Genomic DNA, 17464 nt, shown 5'->3' with positions numbered 1-17464 from the left:
GACCTTCCCCCTCCCTGCTCCCCTCATCATCTCCCCTGCGCTGACACTCACCAGTACCACCAGCCCCAGCTGCAGCAACTGCATCAGTGAGTCCTGGTCGTTCCGGATCATCCTGGCCACAGAGTCCCACTCAGACCCAAGGGATGTCGGCATCCCCCAGGGTTTTGCTCACCCTCCTGCCCACCCAAGGGGAGCCCCACTCACACACTCAGCTCATCAAGAGTCAGGGCTGTCCCGTTTGAGAAGACAAAATAGGCATCAAGGTAGGAACGGCCCCGGGCCCTGGAATGGGGCAGGGGTAAAGAGGAAACCGTCCAGAACCACCCAGCAGGCCCCTCATGCTGCTGCTTCTCATTTCACTCCAACCACTGAGCCTGTGGGCACTCACCGAGCTGTGGATTCCATGTCCTGAATGCTCACAACATAGACAGTAGTCCTGGTGGCCTGAGTGAGAACCCTGCAAAGGGGGCAGATGTCACTGAGGCATAGGGTAGGAGCCTTAGACCGGGTCTGTGGCCAGGACTCTGCCAGGGGAATTAGGAATTGTGTGAATTAGAAAGGGACACCTCCTCTGGACAGCTTCATTGGCTACTCAGGTAGCACCTCTGTGCAGATTAGACAGGGTAGCCCCTTCCTCTGGGGTTGGGCTTATGACTTAGTGAGCAGAATGCCCCTGTGCAGCACACAGCCTTCACAACCATACATGACGGTCCTATTTAGGCCTCTCTCTCCCCAGCCAACCCTATGCTTCTAGGAGCATTGAGAGAGGAAGTGCAGGTACAGGTACAGATCAAAGACAAGGACAAAATCAAGTGTAGGTCAGGGACAGGTTTGACCTACATTCTGTCCAGGTCTTATCAGGGATCAGACTCTCGGGCCCTGTTCTTCCCCACAGCCCCCTCTAGGTGTCCCAAACCTACGTGATAATCTTCTCCATGTTGGCGCCCACCTCCTCCTTGTTCATGGAGAACTGCAACCTGACACGATAACTTTGGTCCACAGTGAAGAGCTACAGGAGGAAGGAATGGGGAAGATGAAGCACAAGGGACCCAGGAGCTGGCAGAGGGTACCGGGGGCTAGAGGCAGGACCCAATACTCACATTCAGGGTGATTTTAGCTTCCTGAGCAGGACCCACTGAAGGTTTGTCCTGGGCCTGGACTGTTACTTGGTAGGTACCTTGGAGAGTGGAATCAAGGTTGGTCACCAGCCTATTGAAGGTAGATGAGCATGGCTCAGTCTTGGAACCCAAACTGGAGTCTTCTGGAACTCACTGTCTTGAGGCCCCGTTGACTCCCGCCCATCCAGGGGCTGCCCACAGTTACTCAATGTTGCCAATGAACATGTCCGCCTCTAAGGTGGTAGTGACCCGGAAGTAGCCCTGGAAAGGGGTCGTGGCCCCATCCTTGGCGATGAAATCCACTTGGAGGATAGAGAAGAGGATGGCCCCGTTATTCCCTGAGTCATTGTCTCTGGCCTGGGAGAAAGAATGGACAACACCTAGGGGCCAGGCCAGACAACCCTTCACCCCCAGCAGAGGTGAAGGGCTTCACTCTGACTGATGAACACTGAGCCATTGGCCAGCACAGAGAACCAGCAGGTGAGATGGCCTGGGCTGGTCCCAGTATTTCTATCAGCCTCCTCCAGGCCACCCCAACTAAGCAAACACTTTAAACAGTGGGCTTGCTCTGCAAATCCAGGTTTGGACAAGTCCCTGCTTCTGGCCCTCTAACTCAACAGGTTGCTGTCCAAAGTCTGTCCCATGTGGAAATCCTGTCCTGCTTTGCCCCAACCCAAAGCCACACACAACACACACACACACACACACACACACACACACACACACACACATTTCCTGAACACCTACTATGTGCACCTTCCCTTAAATCCCTCATTTCAGTGTTCACTGACATGAATACAAATTCCCTTAGCAGACCATGAAATAATTGGAGCGCGGGGGCCCCACAAATGTTCTTATTCATTCTAGTGCCTTTTAGAGATACGTAGAGCCAACACATAGACCTGTGAGTCTACTGTTCAGAATGAGACCAAAGCTGGTGTTTAAGTTAAAAAAAAAAAAGTCAATTTAAAGAAAAGGGCTCCAGGCTACGGCCACTCATGACATTGGAATGTAATGAAAGATTGGAAGACTCTTTAGGGCTTGAAAGAAACTGGAGAGAGAATTACTATCCCTATTTTATAGAGGAAACTGCGGTGAGGACTCAGCTTGAAGCGGGGAATGCTGGCCTCTTTCCACAGCAAAGTGGGGGTACACACATATCACCCAACCTCTTCATCCCCACACATCACTGCCAGGAACTGCCAGCTTCTTCCAGGAGGGAAACTGAGCCCCAGAAAGACAGGCAGCTCCCCAAGTCAGTTAAAGGGCCCACCAGAGCCCCAGTTCCTGGTCTGTGTGGGAGGCCTCGCTCGCCCATGTAACACACCCAGCACCCTCTAACAAACATACTCACATCCCACATCCCGTGTATAAAAATACACAGAAGTATTTTTATAATTTCACTCTGGAAATTATTTATCTGCAAGGAACTCATTTAATTTACAGCTGTTATGATTTGTCTGTATGACTCAAGAATTGTGGCATAGTGAAAAAAAATCTAGCCTGCAAATAGTTTTTATGATCATGAAATTTTTATGACAACAAAACGATAATTAATGGAGTTTAAATCCTACCAATTAGGCAAGTGCTCATCTCCATTCTGGGGTTTTCTTTTGATATGTTGGAGCCAATAAATGTCCTTTCTTGTGTTAAAACAGTCTGGGGGTGGCCAAAAGGCCTGAAGGCCTTAGTCCTGTGTCTCCTGGGGCTAATGTGATGGACAGAGGCAGGAATCGAGGGCTTACCTGGACAGAAGCCACCTGCTGGTTGGGGACCACAAGTTCTGGGATGATAACTACAAGTGTGAATGAGAAAGAGTCAGTGGGGTCAGGGCCAGTGCCCACCCAGCTGAGGGCTGATCCTAAGTCCAGCTCAGGACACAATCCTCCTCCAAATCTTTCTTCAACCTCTCTATCATCAAAATCCCCATTACAACAGCCTCTGTGCCATCAAATTAGCAACCCATCCACCTCTCATTGTGCAGATGAGGAAACTGAGGCCCAGAGGGGAGGGCCTGGCCCAGGGTCCGATATTATGAGTTGGGGCAGAGCTGGGCTGAAAACTCAGATCTCCCCACTTGTTGAAACTTTCGGGGAGAGGTGGGATTGGAGGCCTTCCTTTCTCTCCACGGGCCAACCTGGGGTCGGAAGAGGGCCTATGGGAGCTGCCCGAAGGAAATCCTGGCAGAGTATGGAGGGAAAGGCTGGCCGCTTACCGAAAGTCTTATTTTCAGGCAGAAAATAGGGGGCGTTGTCATTCATGTCCTCGATGGTGATGGCAAGGCTTCCTACAGGAATAAGTTTGGCTGTTTCTGGCCTCTGGGTCAAGGCCTGACCCACAAGGCCTGGGCCTCAGCCATGCTTTCTGCTGCCTCCCTCCCACGCATCTCCCATACACCCCCCCTCCCCTGCTCCTGCCCAGGGATGCCCACTCAGTTTCCTCTGGCCTTTGTGGCAGGAAGTATCCTCCCCATACTTCAGAGAGGGGAGCACTTGTCCAAGGTCATCCGGCAAGGACTGAGCCCGGCCGGGGAATGTCCCACCTCTTACTCGTTAGCTGTGTAAGCTAGGTTACTGGCACTGTGTGCCTCAGTTTCCTCATCTGTAAAATTGAACAGGGTCACCTAGCCTACCAGTAGTGTGGGAAGGACACACAGGAGGACTTTTATGGTGCCTGGCACAGCTCTCAGGGTCAGGACTGTCTCGGAGTAGGCTAGCTGTTAGTGCGGTTCCTCTAGCAACCACAGTCAGAGGTGGGCTATGAGCACGGTGACAGCTGCCCTCCCCTTCACCCTGCCTCACAAGTGGCTCTGGGCCAGGCACCATGCTAAATGCTTTACATGTGTCCTGGCCCCTGTGCAGCAGCCTCCTGGGCCCTGCAGGCTGGGCCACCTCACCGTTGTCACTGTGGGCCAGGAAGCGGGGGTCTGTGGTGATGTCCCAGGCCCGCACAACCAGCGTGACCAGGTCACAGGACTCATAGTCGATGGCCTCACTCTGACGGATGAACACTGAGCCATTGGCCAGCACGGAGAACCAGCCACGGCACAGGCTGCCCACGTTGACCCCGGCCTTGGTACAGACGACGTTCACAAGTTGTATCTCCAGCTGGGACAAGGTATCCACGTCCCAGGCCACCACCTGGGCCACCAGGCCATGCTGTGAGCCATTCTCAGAGACTCGGATGCCCTGGAGGGAGGCTGGGTCCAGAGTGGGGGGCTCATCGTTCACGTCCTCCACGGCCACAGAGACTCCTGCTGTGGCCTCTCTCCCGTGGGGGTCTGGGTTCTCAGCACTCACAGTCAGATTGTAGGAGGCCTGTGTCTCATAGTCCAGGCTCACATCTGAGGGCAGCCAGAGGCGGCCCTCAGCCCACCCGGACCCCAGCACCAAGCCACGCAGCACAAAGTTGTTGGCGCCGCTCCCCGACAGGAGGAAGCTGATGCGGTTGTTAGCTTCCGTCTGATCCGCGTCCCAGGCAGTCACCACACCCACCAGCTCGCCTGTGGAGGAGGGCAGACTGCACAGGGACCCCGGGCGCAGCCACCGGAGGCTTCCCCTGCCCTCGCCTCCCTCAAGTGCCCCCGGGAGGGATTCAACACCTCGCCTGGCCCCTGCCCCAGTGCCCGGCCTGACCCAGAGAGGACTTACCTTGGTCCCTCTCCTTCACTGAGAAGGAGTAGACGGACTGGTTGAAGATGGGCAGGTTGTCATTAATGTCCTGCAGGCAAAGGAAATTCTGAGCACATGAACCTTAGGAGTCCCCACGGTTCGGTCTCCCCAGAGCCAGTCTGAGAAGCTCGTGTTTCCTCTGACCCAAGGCACAGACTCTCTGTCAGCATCTCCGCACTTCACCAGTGAGAAAAGTGCCTCTGAGAGGACAGAACCAGGCCAGGGCGCACACCTGGAGCTCACAGGCACAGCCTGCACCACCCCTGTGGGGTGGCCCCACTCCTCCCTGCTTCTCTGACCACGACTCAGAGCCATCTCAGACTCTGCTTTCCAGAAGGGGAGTTGAGCTCCTATCGGCATCCCAGTCTGGCCCAGCCAGACAGTGTCAGTCTCTGTAGGTGTAGGTGGCCAGGGCCGGAGAGGGTAGGCAAGAATGGAAGACAGTGGGTGTCTAAGGCCAGGACCAGGCCTGAGCCTTGGCAGGCTCCTGGAGTTCAGCTCTGCCTGAGCACAGAGCAAGGGTCCTGGGGTCAGCTGAGCTCAGGAAGGATAGGCAAAAAGAGGGGACAAGGGAAAGCCTGGGCCATGGGCCTTTGTGGAAACAGTGAGACCAACAGAATAAATCCAAGACATGGTGAGTCAAGCTGGGCCAGACGGGGACATCCCAACCCAGTGACACACAGGGGTGCCCTGTGGGGTGGTGCAGGCTGTGCACTCCACAGGCCTAGGGGGCACCATCCACATCATAGACATTGGAGAGGCACACATTTGTTACAACACTTCTTTAGAGGAAGGTGCCCTGGGAGCTGGTGGCAGCCTAAGAACCAGACAGATCGGGTTCAAAACCCCATTCTGTGGCTCTAGGCAAGACTCTCACCCTCCGTGCCTCAGTTTCTTGGTCAATAAAATGGTATTCACCATCTCTATCTTGCAGGGCCAGGTATGCAGTAAACCCTGTAAATGCTGATTTTTCACCCCTTCTCTTTGCCTGTGAATGGTGGTGAGGCGATAGGAGAGTTTCAGTAGAACTTCGTGAATTATAGCTAGAACCAAGAGTAAATAGTTCCTGCTTCATCTGTGGGAGAAACATTCCAAGACTCCCCAGCAGATGCCTGGAACCTGGTACTGAGCCCTGTACGCGCTATTTTTTTTTTTTTTTTTCCTGAGCAAACATACCCGTGATAAAGTTTAATTTACAAATTAGGCATAGGAAGAGATCAACAATAACTAATACTAAATAGAACAATGGTAACGATATACTGTGATAGCAGTCAGTGTGAATGTGGTCTCTCTCTCTCCTCTCTCAAAATATGTGATTGTCCTGCACTCATCCTACTTGTCATGCTGATGTGAGATGATGACATGCCCCCATACATGAAGAGAGGTGGACCACATGGGTGTTGTGACGTCACTAGGCTCCCGACCTTGTGATGACCTGATACATCATAAGGGGGATCATCTGTTCCCAGAACTCTGTTGACCGCAAGTGACCCAAACTGGGGAGAGTAAAACCATGGAATTAGGGGGCAAATGGAAACACTGAGGACCTCCCCTGGGTCCGGCACTCTGCAAAGCACCTTCCACTCGTTAACTCACTTTCTGGCATTTTTGTCACCATTTTACAGATGAGGAACTTGAGGACACAGAGAGGCTGAGTGGTTGCCTAAAGCCCCACAACAGAGCCAGAATCTTAACCCAAGAGGCCTGCTTCCAGAACTCTCTTGCCCACCCTACCACAAAGGGCAGAAATGTGACTCCAGCTGGAGGTGTGGGGGTGCTGGGCACCCGTTGAGAGCTCCCTAACACGGGGCCCATCCTGGCATCCTGCCCACAGCTGAGCCAGGCCTCACCTCCACGTTAATGGTGACGTTGACTTCAGTGCTGAGGACCGGCTTGCCGCAGTCAGACACAAGCACGGTCAGCACGATCCGGCCCCCCAGGGCAGGTTCAATGGCCTCTCGGTCCAGGGGCCCCAGGTTCCTGAGGATCCCTTTATCGGGGTCTACCGAGAAGTTATGGCTGTAGGCGCCGGGCAGCAGGCTGAAATGCAGACGGCTGTTGTTGTTGTCGGGCTGGTCATCGTCCCGAGCCTATGCGAGAACCAGCATCCAGCATCAGTTATCGGGGCTTCCCAGCTCCCCAGCATCTCCCCTGCAGCCTGGCCTTCCCCTCCAGCACCGGCCCACAAGGACAGTAACCAGGCCTAAAGCCGGTGGGACACAGGCTCATCTCTCGGCCTCAGTGTCCCATCAAGGAGGGTCACATCAACAGCTTGCAGGATTCTGAGGTATTCAGCCCTGAGCTTGTTCCTCGATCCCACAGACATTTACTGCACACTCCCAGGTGTCCGGCCCCGTTCTAGACACTAGAGCCGTGATCAAGACAGTGCCCGTAGGGAGCTGAGGTCCTAGTGGACAGGAGGCGTGGGGCAGCATATCATAGATACTCAAAAGTCAAAAGCAAACAAGTGTAAACGGGGTGAAGTCCAACAAGATTCTGATTTTCCCACAACGACTACTTTAGTGCTGTAAAACAGCTCATTGATTCTTCACTCAACTCCTGTGTGTGTGTGTGTTCTTGTCCTGACAGCGTCCTGAACGTGTGCTTGGTTTGCCTTTGGGGTGACCCAGCATGAAGACTACAGCAGGTTCCATCATGCTCCCGGGCCTTTGCATAGGCCTTCCCCTCTATGCCCCTCTGCCTGACTCCAGGCCAGGCTGGTGATTCCCCTGGGCCTCCACTTCCCCTGAGCTATCTTCAGCACAACACAAGTGACACCCTTGGGTGACTCTCCAGCGCTCTTCCCCTAACTGAGAGTCCTGTGTGGCGGGCATTATGGTGGATTCGTCTCAGAGGACAGGGACCCAGCAGAGAGCCTAGTGCATAGCAGGTTCTTCGGCAAACGTGGCTTTGAATCCAGAGCTGGGCTACTCTGACTTGGAACCTAGTCTTTTCCCTCCCCCATTCTTTCATCTCAGATCCTTTGGGATGTTGTTTATTAAATGCCTCCCCTACAGACAGCCAGAGATGATTTTTCCAGTAGCCTGATCCTGTCTTTTCCCCTCTTAGCACTTTGAATTCAGGCCAGTTAATTCACCAAGCTCGTCTCAGGGCTCCTATTAGTTACAGCGGCAGATCTGAAATGCTCCTTCCCCAAGGAACCCACAGACCAGAGGAGCAAGAAGCAAAGGCCCAGGTTTCCCTGGCAGAAAGTTCTGTGCTCTGGTTTCAGGGCTGCCACCTATTGGCATGCCACCCAAAAAAGTCGCTGAACTTCTCTGAGCCTCAGGGTTCCCCTTCTGTGACCTGGGGACCATCAGAGCACCTACTTCCCACGTCAATCAAGACACCAGAGATGGGAATGTGCTCTGGAAACCTCACAGCTCCAGGAGTGGGAGAGCGCTCTGTGGCCACATGATTGTCATTCTGAGCACCTGGTTTCTTTCCCACTTCTTCCAAGGCCCCCTTTTCAGATGACTCTGGGAGACACGTGTCTCTGATATGTCTTTGGAGCCAACCGTGGGTTTTTATCTCATAGACTCTGCGAACCTGGCCGCTGTTATTTCCCTTTTTGCACTGGCCATCAGAAAGCTCAGAACTGAATGTTCAGCTGCCCTCCTGGCAGTAGCATGGTTCTCTGTTCTAACTTTACTTTTGTGCCCATTAGCAACACCACTCTCATTTTCTCTTTTTCCTTATTTCTCCAATTTTTTTACCTGAATTTTTAATCAAAGTCACCTCAAATCCTTTCTGGAATGAGAGAGGGGCTGGAATTAAAGTGGCTAATATATTTTTGAGTGTGTGCTCTGTGCTGGGCTTTGTGCTGAACACTTTACACATATTATCTCATGGATCCCCAGTGACCCTGGGAACAAGGACCATGATTGTCCTCATTTTCCAAAGAGGAGACAGAGGCCCGGGAGATGGATTAACTTTCTCAGGAACCACAGAGGAGAGCCCAGATTCCAACCCAGGGCCGCCATGATCACAGAGCCCGTCCCTGTCCTATCCACACCTGGATGGTCACAAAGACGTCGCCCTCCTCCTCCTGCACAAAGATGTTGTAGGAGCCGCTGACCACAGGCCTGTTGTCGTTGATGTCCAGCAGGACAATGTGCAGCATAGTGGAGGCTGACAAGTTCCCACCGTCCGTGGCCTGCAACGTCAGGTAGTACTCGGCCTGCTTCTCTCGGTCCAACGCCTCACCGTTCCTCACTGTCACTGTGCCTGAGCCCTGGTCCACCTCAAAGATGTCTGCCCTGTGCAGCATGGCCAGAGGGAGGCAACAAAAATACAAGATGCCCACTTGAGTTAGAATCGCAGATAAACTGTCAAAAATATTGAAGTATGTCCCCTGCGATATTTGCCATCCACTTATACTAAACAGATTATCTGTTGTTTATCTGAAATTGAAATGGAACTGGGTATCCTAGAGTTTGCCTGCACCCTAGCCCCATAGCAAGGCAGCGAGGCAGGCCCGGGCCCCGCTCATCTGCCTGCTGCCCCCCCTCCGCCCACCCTGAGACCTTACCCGTTCCCTGGAAGCAGGCTGTAGGTGATGCGGCCCCCCTCTCCTGTGTCAGGGTCAAAGGCCTGTGGGGCAGAGAGTTAGACAATGGGACATGGTTTGGAAATGATGGTACTCGCTGCCAGCCAAGCGCTCAAAGGGGACAGGACTGTACTGCTTCCTGTCACAAAGGGAGAACGCCTGACACACTCTGATTCACAAATAGACACCCCCCACACACACGTGTGCATGCTGGCTCGAGCCTGAGGACATCAGATGATAGACATGGGCAGGGTCACGGTCCCCAGGTCTGTGTTTCTTCGTGTCTCACCGAGGCCAGCCCCACAGGGTCATCCTCACTCACATGAATGCTGTCGGTGACCACAGTGCCGTCTGCACTGTGCTCCCAGATACTGAGGTTGTAAAAGCTGTAGGGGAATGTGGGCCGGTGGTCATTAATGTCTCTAAGGTGGATGGTCACCAGGGCGATGGAGGCGTTCCCACTGACTGAGTCAGTAGCCACGACCTGAGGATAGAGGAAGAATCAGCAGTGTGGGGACCAGAGGGCCCATGGGCTGAGCTCCCTGCTGGCCCAGAACACCCCTCACCTGCACCAGCATCACCGTCTTATCCTCATAGTCCACCAGCTCGGGGGCTCTCACCAACACCTGCACGTCCGTGGAGCCTGCTGCCCGATCTGGGGAGACGCTGAAAGCTTCAGCATCAGGTCCCCCCACAGATAGCAGGAAGGTGCCATTGTTGCCCTGTGGAGATGGGTTTAAGGTATAGTAGAGACCCCAACCCCTGCAATGCACCACCCTGCCCCTTGCCCCTAATCCTGGCTGTAGGTACGTATGTCAGGAGGCCCTGCCTCTGAAGTCCCATGAGGGGAGGCTCTCAAGAGACTACGGCAAGAGGAACCTGGGGAAGCGGGGCTGCTCACTGTTCCCTGCAAAGGTGGGCTCGTTAGAAGACGTCTGCAGGTGACTGGGATCCTGGTTTGGGCTGGAAAGACAGAGCCTGGACACATTCCCCTCACTCCCAGAAGACATTCCTGGGTCTTCTTTACCAACCCCCACTCAACACAGTCGGCCACCATACCAACACCAACCACCAGCAACATCCAAAGTCACCCCATTACCCACATCACCCTCCATTCCACACCCTTTCCACTCCACTCAACGCCAACCACCAACTCAACACACCTACCCATCTACCACCACCCGACACCTCCTCCACCCACATACTGTACCAACTCAATATCACCAAATACTACCAAACATTGTCTATAGGTAGTCATTGTTCAATACCACCCAGACTGCCCACCACTCAGTATCAATGTCCACTTAAGAATATACCTCCAGGGGCGCCTGGGTGGCTCAGTGGGTTAAAGCCTCTGCCTTCAGCTCAGGTCATGTTCCCAGGATCCTGGGATCGAGCCGAGCCCCACATCGGGCTCTCTGCTCAGCAGGGAGCCTGCTTCCTCCTCTCTCTCTCTCTCTCTGCCTGCCTCCCTGCCTACTTGTGATCTCTGTCTGTCAAATAAATAAATAAAATCTTAAAAAAAAATAAAAATAAAAATAAAAAATAAAAAGAATACACCTCCAACTTCATACCCACTTAGGCTACTTTATGCTCAACACTGCCACATCCCTCAACATCCCTCAACTTCACCAAGCACCCATCACCACCCTCTCCTCGACGCCACTCAACATTACCTAGCAAAATATCAACCCCCACTCAGTGTTGTCTTTCTGCTTACCAGCACCTAGCACCGCCCTGAGCACAAAACTACACATCGGTGTAACATCACCCAACATTTCCAAATGTCACCGAACAACTTCGATTTTCCACCGCCGCTCATGACCATTACCACCATCCCCCACCCTCCACTCCCTCCCCACTTCGCATCTGGGTACCTTGTTCTATGGGTCACTCCCCACCATCTCCCCTAGCCATCTCCCACCATGACCCTCACCCAGCCACCCCTTGCCTGGGCACCCCTACCTTGTCTGGGTCGTAGACCACCATGGTGAGGCTGTCGATGGGGATGCGGGTGGAGGCATGCTCATCCACGTAGCCAGTGAAGTTGACTTGGGCCTCTTGGGGGGAGAAGGTGCAGGCCGGGAGGCTGCAGTTGTAGAACTCAGGTTTGTGGTCATTGACATCTGTCACCATCAGCGTGACCCATGTGCTCACCTTGGCATTTTGTCCATAGATGTTGGGGTGCATCTCGGTGGCCTGGGACCCGAGCAGAAGCCAGAAAGCAGAGGTCAGAGAACCAAGGCTCAGAGAGAACAGAGATCAAAGGTCAGAAGTTGAAGTTCGGGTACAAAAGAAGCAGTGGACCCCTCACTCACCGTGACCTGCACCTTCACCTCCTCATCCTCCTCCAGCAGCTGCTCACGGTCCAGGGAACCGGTGACCCTGATCACCCCATCCGGCCCGATGTCAAACCAGCCGGGCATTGTGGAGTCTGGAGAGAGGCAGTGGGAGCTGCTGCTTCCAGTAGCTCTGACAGAGCTCCCATCCCTTCCTCCACCTGGGGACACCCCCATTCTCACTGGAAATGCTGTAGGTCACCGGGTCATTAATGCCTTTGTCACTATCCACAGCCTCTACCTTCAGCACCGATTCTCCCTGTGCAGAGAACCAGCTGAATAAGAGTCCCAGGCCCTTTTTCTGCCTCTTTTTTTTTTTTTAAGATTTTATTTATTTATTTGACAGACAGAGATCACAAGTAGGCAGAGAGAGAGGAAGAAGCAGGCTCCCCGCTGAGCAGAGGGCCTAATGTGGGATTTGATTCCAGGACCCTGAGATCATGACCCGAGCCGAAGGCAGAGGCTTAACCCACTGAGCCACCCAGGCGCCCCCTTTCCCTGCCTCTTGTGTCCACCCAGACCCCCCCAGGTCCTCCGGCACACCTGGGGTGCATTCTCAGCCACAGAGGCTGAGTAAATCTCCCTGACAAACTGGGGGTCCAGGTCTGGCTCATCGACCACAGAGATGAACAGGAAGACATGTGAAGAGCTGCGGATGATGAAGGTGTTGTTGTATATGCCACCTGAGTCCTGTGGGGAAACAGGTCTCCGTAAGGCCAGGCCTCAGGTTGTGGGGCCCCTCCATCTGCTCCTCCACCCCCACTCACAGAGGCCTTCAGCTCCAACTGATAGAAGGCACTCTTGTTGTTGTAGCTGAGGCTGCCGTTGAGGATGATGGAGCCATTGGGTAAGATCTTGAAGAGGTGCTGGCTCTCCTCAGTGCTAGGGATGACCTAGGGCAGAGCACAGTCAAGCCAGAACCTCTTTCAGACAGACTGGGACTTGAACCCTAGCTCTGCTATTGATCAGCCCTGCCACCCTCACCAGGTCACATAACCTCTCTGAGCCTCAGTTTCCACCTCTGGGAAATGAGCTCAGATACGTCAGCAGCGGGTTGAGAGGAAAGTCAAATGGGGTAATGAATGTGCTAGGCTCATCATAGGCACTTGGGAGACAGGAGCTATAGCTAGCAAATATAGCTAGCAAACTTGTCTTCAGGAGAACTGGGGTCACAGCCCCCGCTGTCTGTGTGACCTTGGACAAGACACTGTACTTCTCAGTTTCCTCTTCTGTGTATCAGACACCTGGTGATGTCACACGAACCCAACAGGGATGCAGACAGTGCCCCAGGCAAAAGGGTGGGGAAGAAGGGAAGAAGGGCCCTGTCCACAGAAGGGACCCTTAGGTAGCTTGGCCAAGTGAAGTTCAGAGGGGGCCAGCAAAAGGTTTGGAAGCCGGGGCTGGGCCACCACTAAGACCCTGTCCTCACCCCAACACTCAAGGTTCCTGTAGGCTGTGTGTGACATGCTGCCCTCTGGTGGCCATGAGAGGCAGTGGGGCCCATATTCCCACAGGACTGGCCCATGCTCACCTTCTCTATGGAGTACACCACCACTCCTGCAGACCCCGTGTCTGGGTCCTTGGCCAGCACAGAGAATACCAGGGAGCCGACTGGCAGGGTCTGTAATGAGGAATTCCAATCCATCCCCTCCATGACCGAGCACTCATGTCCACCCCTCGAGCTTGTGTCCCCAGTTGTACCATAGGTAACACCTTCTAGAGCCTGAAACCCAGTGTTCCCCTTTCTTTCCCACCTGGGCTGGGCCTCTGGAGACAGTTTGGGGGAGAGAGGGCAGGGAACAGAGTACAGTCATTCCAGAACCAAGTATGTGCCACTGCCCAGCTCTTCCTGTGGGCTTTCTACAGCCTACAGCAGTACATTCCAGACAGCACTCTGCAGAGCTGGAAGGTTCTCTGGGGAAGCCTTTGCCCCCTGTGACCTGTCCACACTTTCAGTATTTCTACACAGTGGCCAACGTGATCTTTGAAAATCCTGAATCAGACCACATTACTCTTGTGCTAACCCCCCCGCAATGGTTCCCCAGAATGCAATCCACCCTGCTTCTATAGCCCTTTGAGGTCTAGGCCACTGGCTAATTCTCTGAGCTCACCTTCTCCTCACCTTCTACCCTCCATTCACACCAGCTTCCTGGCTATGCCTAGAACACTCCAAATTCATTCCCAGCTTGGAGCCATTGAATCTGCTGTTCCCCTGCCTGGAACATTCTTCCCCTGGAGCATCCCACAGCTGGCGCCTTCTTGACATGTAGGTCTCTGTTCAGATGTCACCTACTCAGAAAAGCCTTTCCTGGTCGCTCAACCTGAGCCAGCCCCCTTCCATGTCACTTTCTTTCATTTTACCCTGTTTTATGCTCCTCGTGGAGCTTAATGCCACCTGAAATAATCCTGCTTATTTATTTATTTATTTTTAAAATTTTATTTATTTATTTGACAGAGAGAGATCACAAGTAGACAGAGAGGCAGGCAGAGAGAGAGAGGGAAGCAGGCTCCCTGCTGAGCAGAGAGCCAGATGCGGGACTCGATCCTAGGACCCTGAGATCATGACCTGAGCCGAAGGCAGCGGCTTAACCCACTGAGCCACCCAGCCACCCTAATCCTGCTTATTTAATGTTTCATTGATTATTGTCGATATTCTTCATTAGAATGCAAGCTACTGAGGGTGGTTAAGACTAGGTCTGCCTTATTTACCGGGTAGTCTCAGCACCAAGGACAGTGCCTGGTATCCAGTGGGTGCTCCATCAACGTCTGTCAAATGGCTGCCTGGACCTCACTGGTCTTATGCCTGACCTAGTGTGGGGCCCCACACCTCATACATCTTCAAAGCCATATGGTTATGAAGATCCAGGAGTGGTGTTGTGATTGCTGCTCAGGGACCACTGGGGAACCTCTTCCCCATGCAGGTGGTTCTAGTGGGCTTGCCCTCCCCTGCTAGATGGGGGTGCCTCATGATGTAGACCTGGCCAAACAGAGTATTCTGAACCCCTAGGTTGATAGGCACATGACCCCAAATGGGCCAATGATAGTCAATCCTGGAGTTTTGGCCAGGACAATGGAGAAAGAGACAGTCTGTGTCCAACTTGCAAAGAGCGGAGCTGCTCTCTTATCACCACAAGAGAGAATGGCCCTCTTACCCAAGGATGGAGGCAACAAGATAAGCAGAGCTGAGAAGTAGAGAGAAATCTCTTCTTTTTTTTCCCCCTTTTTTCTTTTTTTAAAGATTTTATTTATTTATTTGACAGACAGAGATCACAAGTAGGCAGAGAGGCAGGCAGAGAGAGAGGGGAAGCAGGCTCCCTGCTTAGCAGAGAACCTGACGTGGGACTCGATCCCAGGACCCTGGGATCATGACCTGAGCTGAAGGCAGAGGCTTAACCCACTGAGCCACCCAGGTGCCCCGAGAAATCTCTTCTTGCTGGCATGGCTTGAGTACCTGGATTCATCATGCTTGAAGTTAGTATACCTCTAAATTTTTCAGATACATGAAAAAATAAATTCTCTTTGTTTTTCAAAAAAATTTGCTTTCATAACTGGAATCATTCTCATCCAGTCTTGTTGTTTGTAACATGTTGCTGTAAGTATTCCCTGGGGTTACATTCCCCTGAATTTGGTTCCTGCAGCTACCCCTTTTGAGGGGTGCTTTTCCCCCATCCTGGACCCCCCTGCTGGCTGTCTCTGGTCCTTTGCACCCTGAGAAGAGCTTCTGGGAAGCCTGCATCACACACACACACACACACACACACACACACACACCCTCTAGGGCAGATGTTACCTCATTGATGCTGGTGGAGAAGCCAGTATTCTGGAAAACAGGAGCATTGTCATTTCTATCCTCCACAATCACCTGCATTGGCCTCTGCACCTGCAGGTGAGAAACCTCAAGTGAGCCTGGAAAATGCAAGAGCTTGAGAAGACAAAAGGAGTGTCTGGCTGAGACTGCAAGTTGGCTTCGTTTCTCAAGCACTTTGGCAATAGTTGGGGTACTCTCGTTTTTGATACAATTTCAAACACCAGAATATATACACAAAACTCCCAAAACTCTTCACCCAGATTTAGCCATTGTTTGATCTCTCTCTCCACATGTTTACAGAACCATTTCAGAGGAAGTTGCAGACATAATTAGGTCATTTTGAAAAAATCTGCAATGTGTCTGTTCTTCTACAGGAATGTTCATTTCAGATGTGTTTGCCATAGTTTTAAGCTGCGGACAACCTAAGTGTCTGTCCAAGGAGACCAGCTAAAGCATCATGGTATGTCCCCAAATGGAAAATAGTACAAGAAACGGGCAGCTCATGAGGAGACACGGCAGAGCTCCAAAGCTGATTGTTGAATTGGACAGGGCAGTTCAAGATACTATGTTCAGTAGGATCCCATCTGGGTTTCAAGAAATGCACCAAAACTACAATCTTTCTTCCAGGGATGCATATATATGTAAATGCATAGCGAGGGGTGTGGCAGAACTGTGACTGGACGTTTTGGCTGGGAGCGGGCTGGAAAGGGTCTACCCAGGGGACTCAAGCTTGAGCTGCAGCTTTTGAGATGTTTACAAAGAGAATATATTCATGAATGTCCAAGTCATTAAAATGATTTTTCTTAATGGACAGGGCTTGGGGAGTGTATTTTGAAGACAAAATCCTCAACTTTCACAGATGTAAGGTACGGTGGTGTCAGTGTGTCATTTAGAAATCTGAGTGCTGACACCAACATGTTTAGCCCAGAGAGTTGAAAGTACTGCCTCGGAAGAGCTAAGAGAGGGAGGTATTTAGCACTTGTTTTTTATTAATATTTGTATTAACATAAATTAATACAATTAAACTTATGATGTAGGTGAGATCTTTATGTAACTAAAGTAAATTAATAATAATGTTAAAATCTTGGTAATATTGTGTGGCCCAAAATGGATGAGTATAATTTAGATGAAAATAAACATTGAATTCAGTTTTTGTTAACTAGGGCCCTCTCTGCTTGCTTGAGGTAGCAGATGCAGGCCGGAGGGGCCTCTAGTGCCCTGCTCTCCGATTCCAGGGCCACCTCCCCTCCCCTCCCCACTTCCAACTAACTCACTGGCTTGTTGTGATGGTCGGTCACGGAGATGATGATGTGGAGCAAGTAGGCGGTCTGCAGCAGGTTGGGAGAAGAGATCCCAGGTGAGCCTCTGCTCGGGGTGAGGGCACAGGGAGGGCCCCCACCTCCCCATGCCCCTCCTGGGGTCTTCCAAGGCTGCTGCCGTTTACTTCATAGTCCAGAGGGTTAGCCAGCTTCACTTCCCCGGTGGTCGGAGTGACAGAGAAGACGGAGGCATCTGGGCCACTAATCCCATAGGTCAGTGTATCATTGTCCTGGTCCTGAGCGACCAACCAGAAGGCCTCAGCACCTGGAGGTGGGACAGGGAATGCCCACAGTCCATGGTCACCTCTTTCAGCACTGGCCTAGCTGAGCTGGGCTAGGGGGCCTGTCTTCTCTGTGTGCAGAAATCTGGGACCTCCCAGCCACCAGGGCTCTGGCCATGGTGGCCATAAACGTCAGGTTTGATTTTGTTGCTTGGCACCTGCACAATGGCTTTGATAACAACATGCTGATTTCCTCCAGGGGATGACCCCTTCTGCCCTGGACATGGCAGGGTGGGCTGCGATCCAGGCATCACCCTTTCTCCTGGCCCTGGAATTCCCTGCCTGGCATTTTTTGAGAGGAGACCAAAGACACCTGGAGGGGAAGTGTCTGGCGTGCAGCTGCTGGGGACATCCTTGGACAGGGGACTCCTGAAGTCCC

The 17464-nt window shown here is 52.6% G+C and overlaps 1 protein-coding gene across 5 annotated transcripts in view; it reads right to left on the bottom strand.

Moving 5' to 3' along the window:
- CDHR2 (cadherin related family member 2) overlaps positions 1-17464 on the bottom strand; it is a 35321-nt gene that overhangs the window by 3960 nt on the left and 13897 nt on the right. For all 5 annotated transcript variants that reach the window (XM_059174381.1, XM_059174384.1, XM_059174385.1 and 2 more), the window contains 24 exons: positions 16930-17069; positions 16760-16813; positions 15468-15557; positions 13209-13298; positions 12445-12570; positions 12221-12367; positions 11861-11936; positions 11657-11772; positions 11304-11537; positions 9905-10060; positions 9661-9822; positions 9321-9382; positions 8805-9048; positions 6640-6879; positions 4769-4838; positions 4015-4620; positions 3334-3405; positions 2864-2913; positions 1324-1475; positions 1101-1209; positions 921-1009; positions 389-457; positions 205-282; positions 52-112 (listed from right to left, as the gene is read on the bottom strand). In XM_059174381.1, the coding sequence (XP_059030364.1) occupies positions 52-112; positions 205-282; positions 389-457; positions 921-1009; positions 1101-1209; positions 1324-1475; positions 2864-2913; positions 3334-3405; positions 4015-4620; positions 4769-4838; positions 6640-6879; positions 8805-9048; positions 9321-9382; positions 9661-9822; positions 9905-10060; positions 11304-11537; positions 11657-11772; positions 11861-11936; positions 12221-12367; positions 12445-12570; positions 13209-13298; positions 15468-15557; positions 16760-16813; positions 16930-17069 (3293 nt within the window). The remainder of the gene's footprint in view (positions 1-51; positions 113-204; positions 283-388; positions 458-920; positions 1010-1100; positions 1210-1323; positions 1476-2863; positions 2914-3333; positions 3406-4014; positions 4621-4768; positions 4839-6639; positions 6880-8804; positions 9049-9320; positions 9383-9660; positions 9823-9904; positions 10061-11303; positions 11538-11656; positions 11773-11860; positions 11937-12220; positions 12368-12444; positions 12571-13208; positions 13299-15467; positions 15558-16759; positions 16814-16929; positions 17070-17464) is intronic.

Source organism: Mustela lutreola, chromosome 5, assembly GCF_030435805.1.
Source record: "Mustela lutreola isolate mMusLut2 chromosome 5, mMusLut2.pri, whole genome shotgun sequence".
Taxonomy (NCBI): domain Eukaryota; kingdom Metazoa; phylum Chordata; class Mammalia; order Carnivora; family Mustelidae; genus Mustela; species Mustela lutreola.
This window is presented reverse-complemented; position numbering and strand designations above follow the sequence as displayed.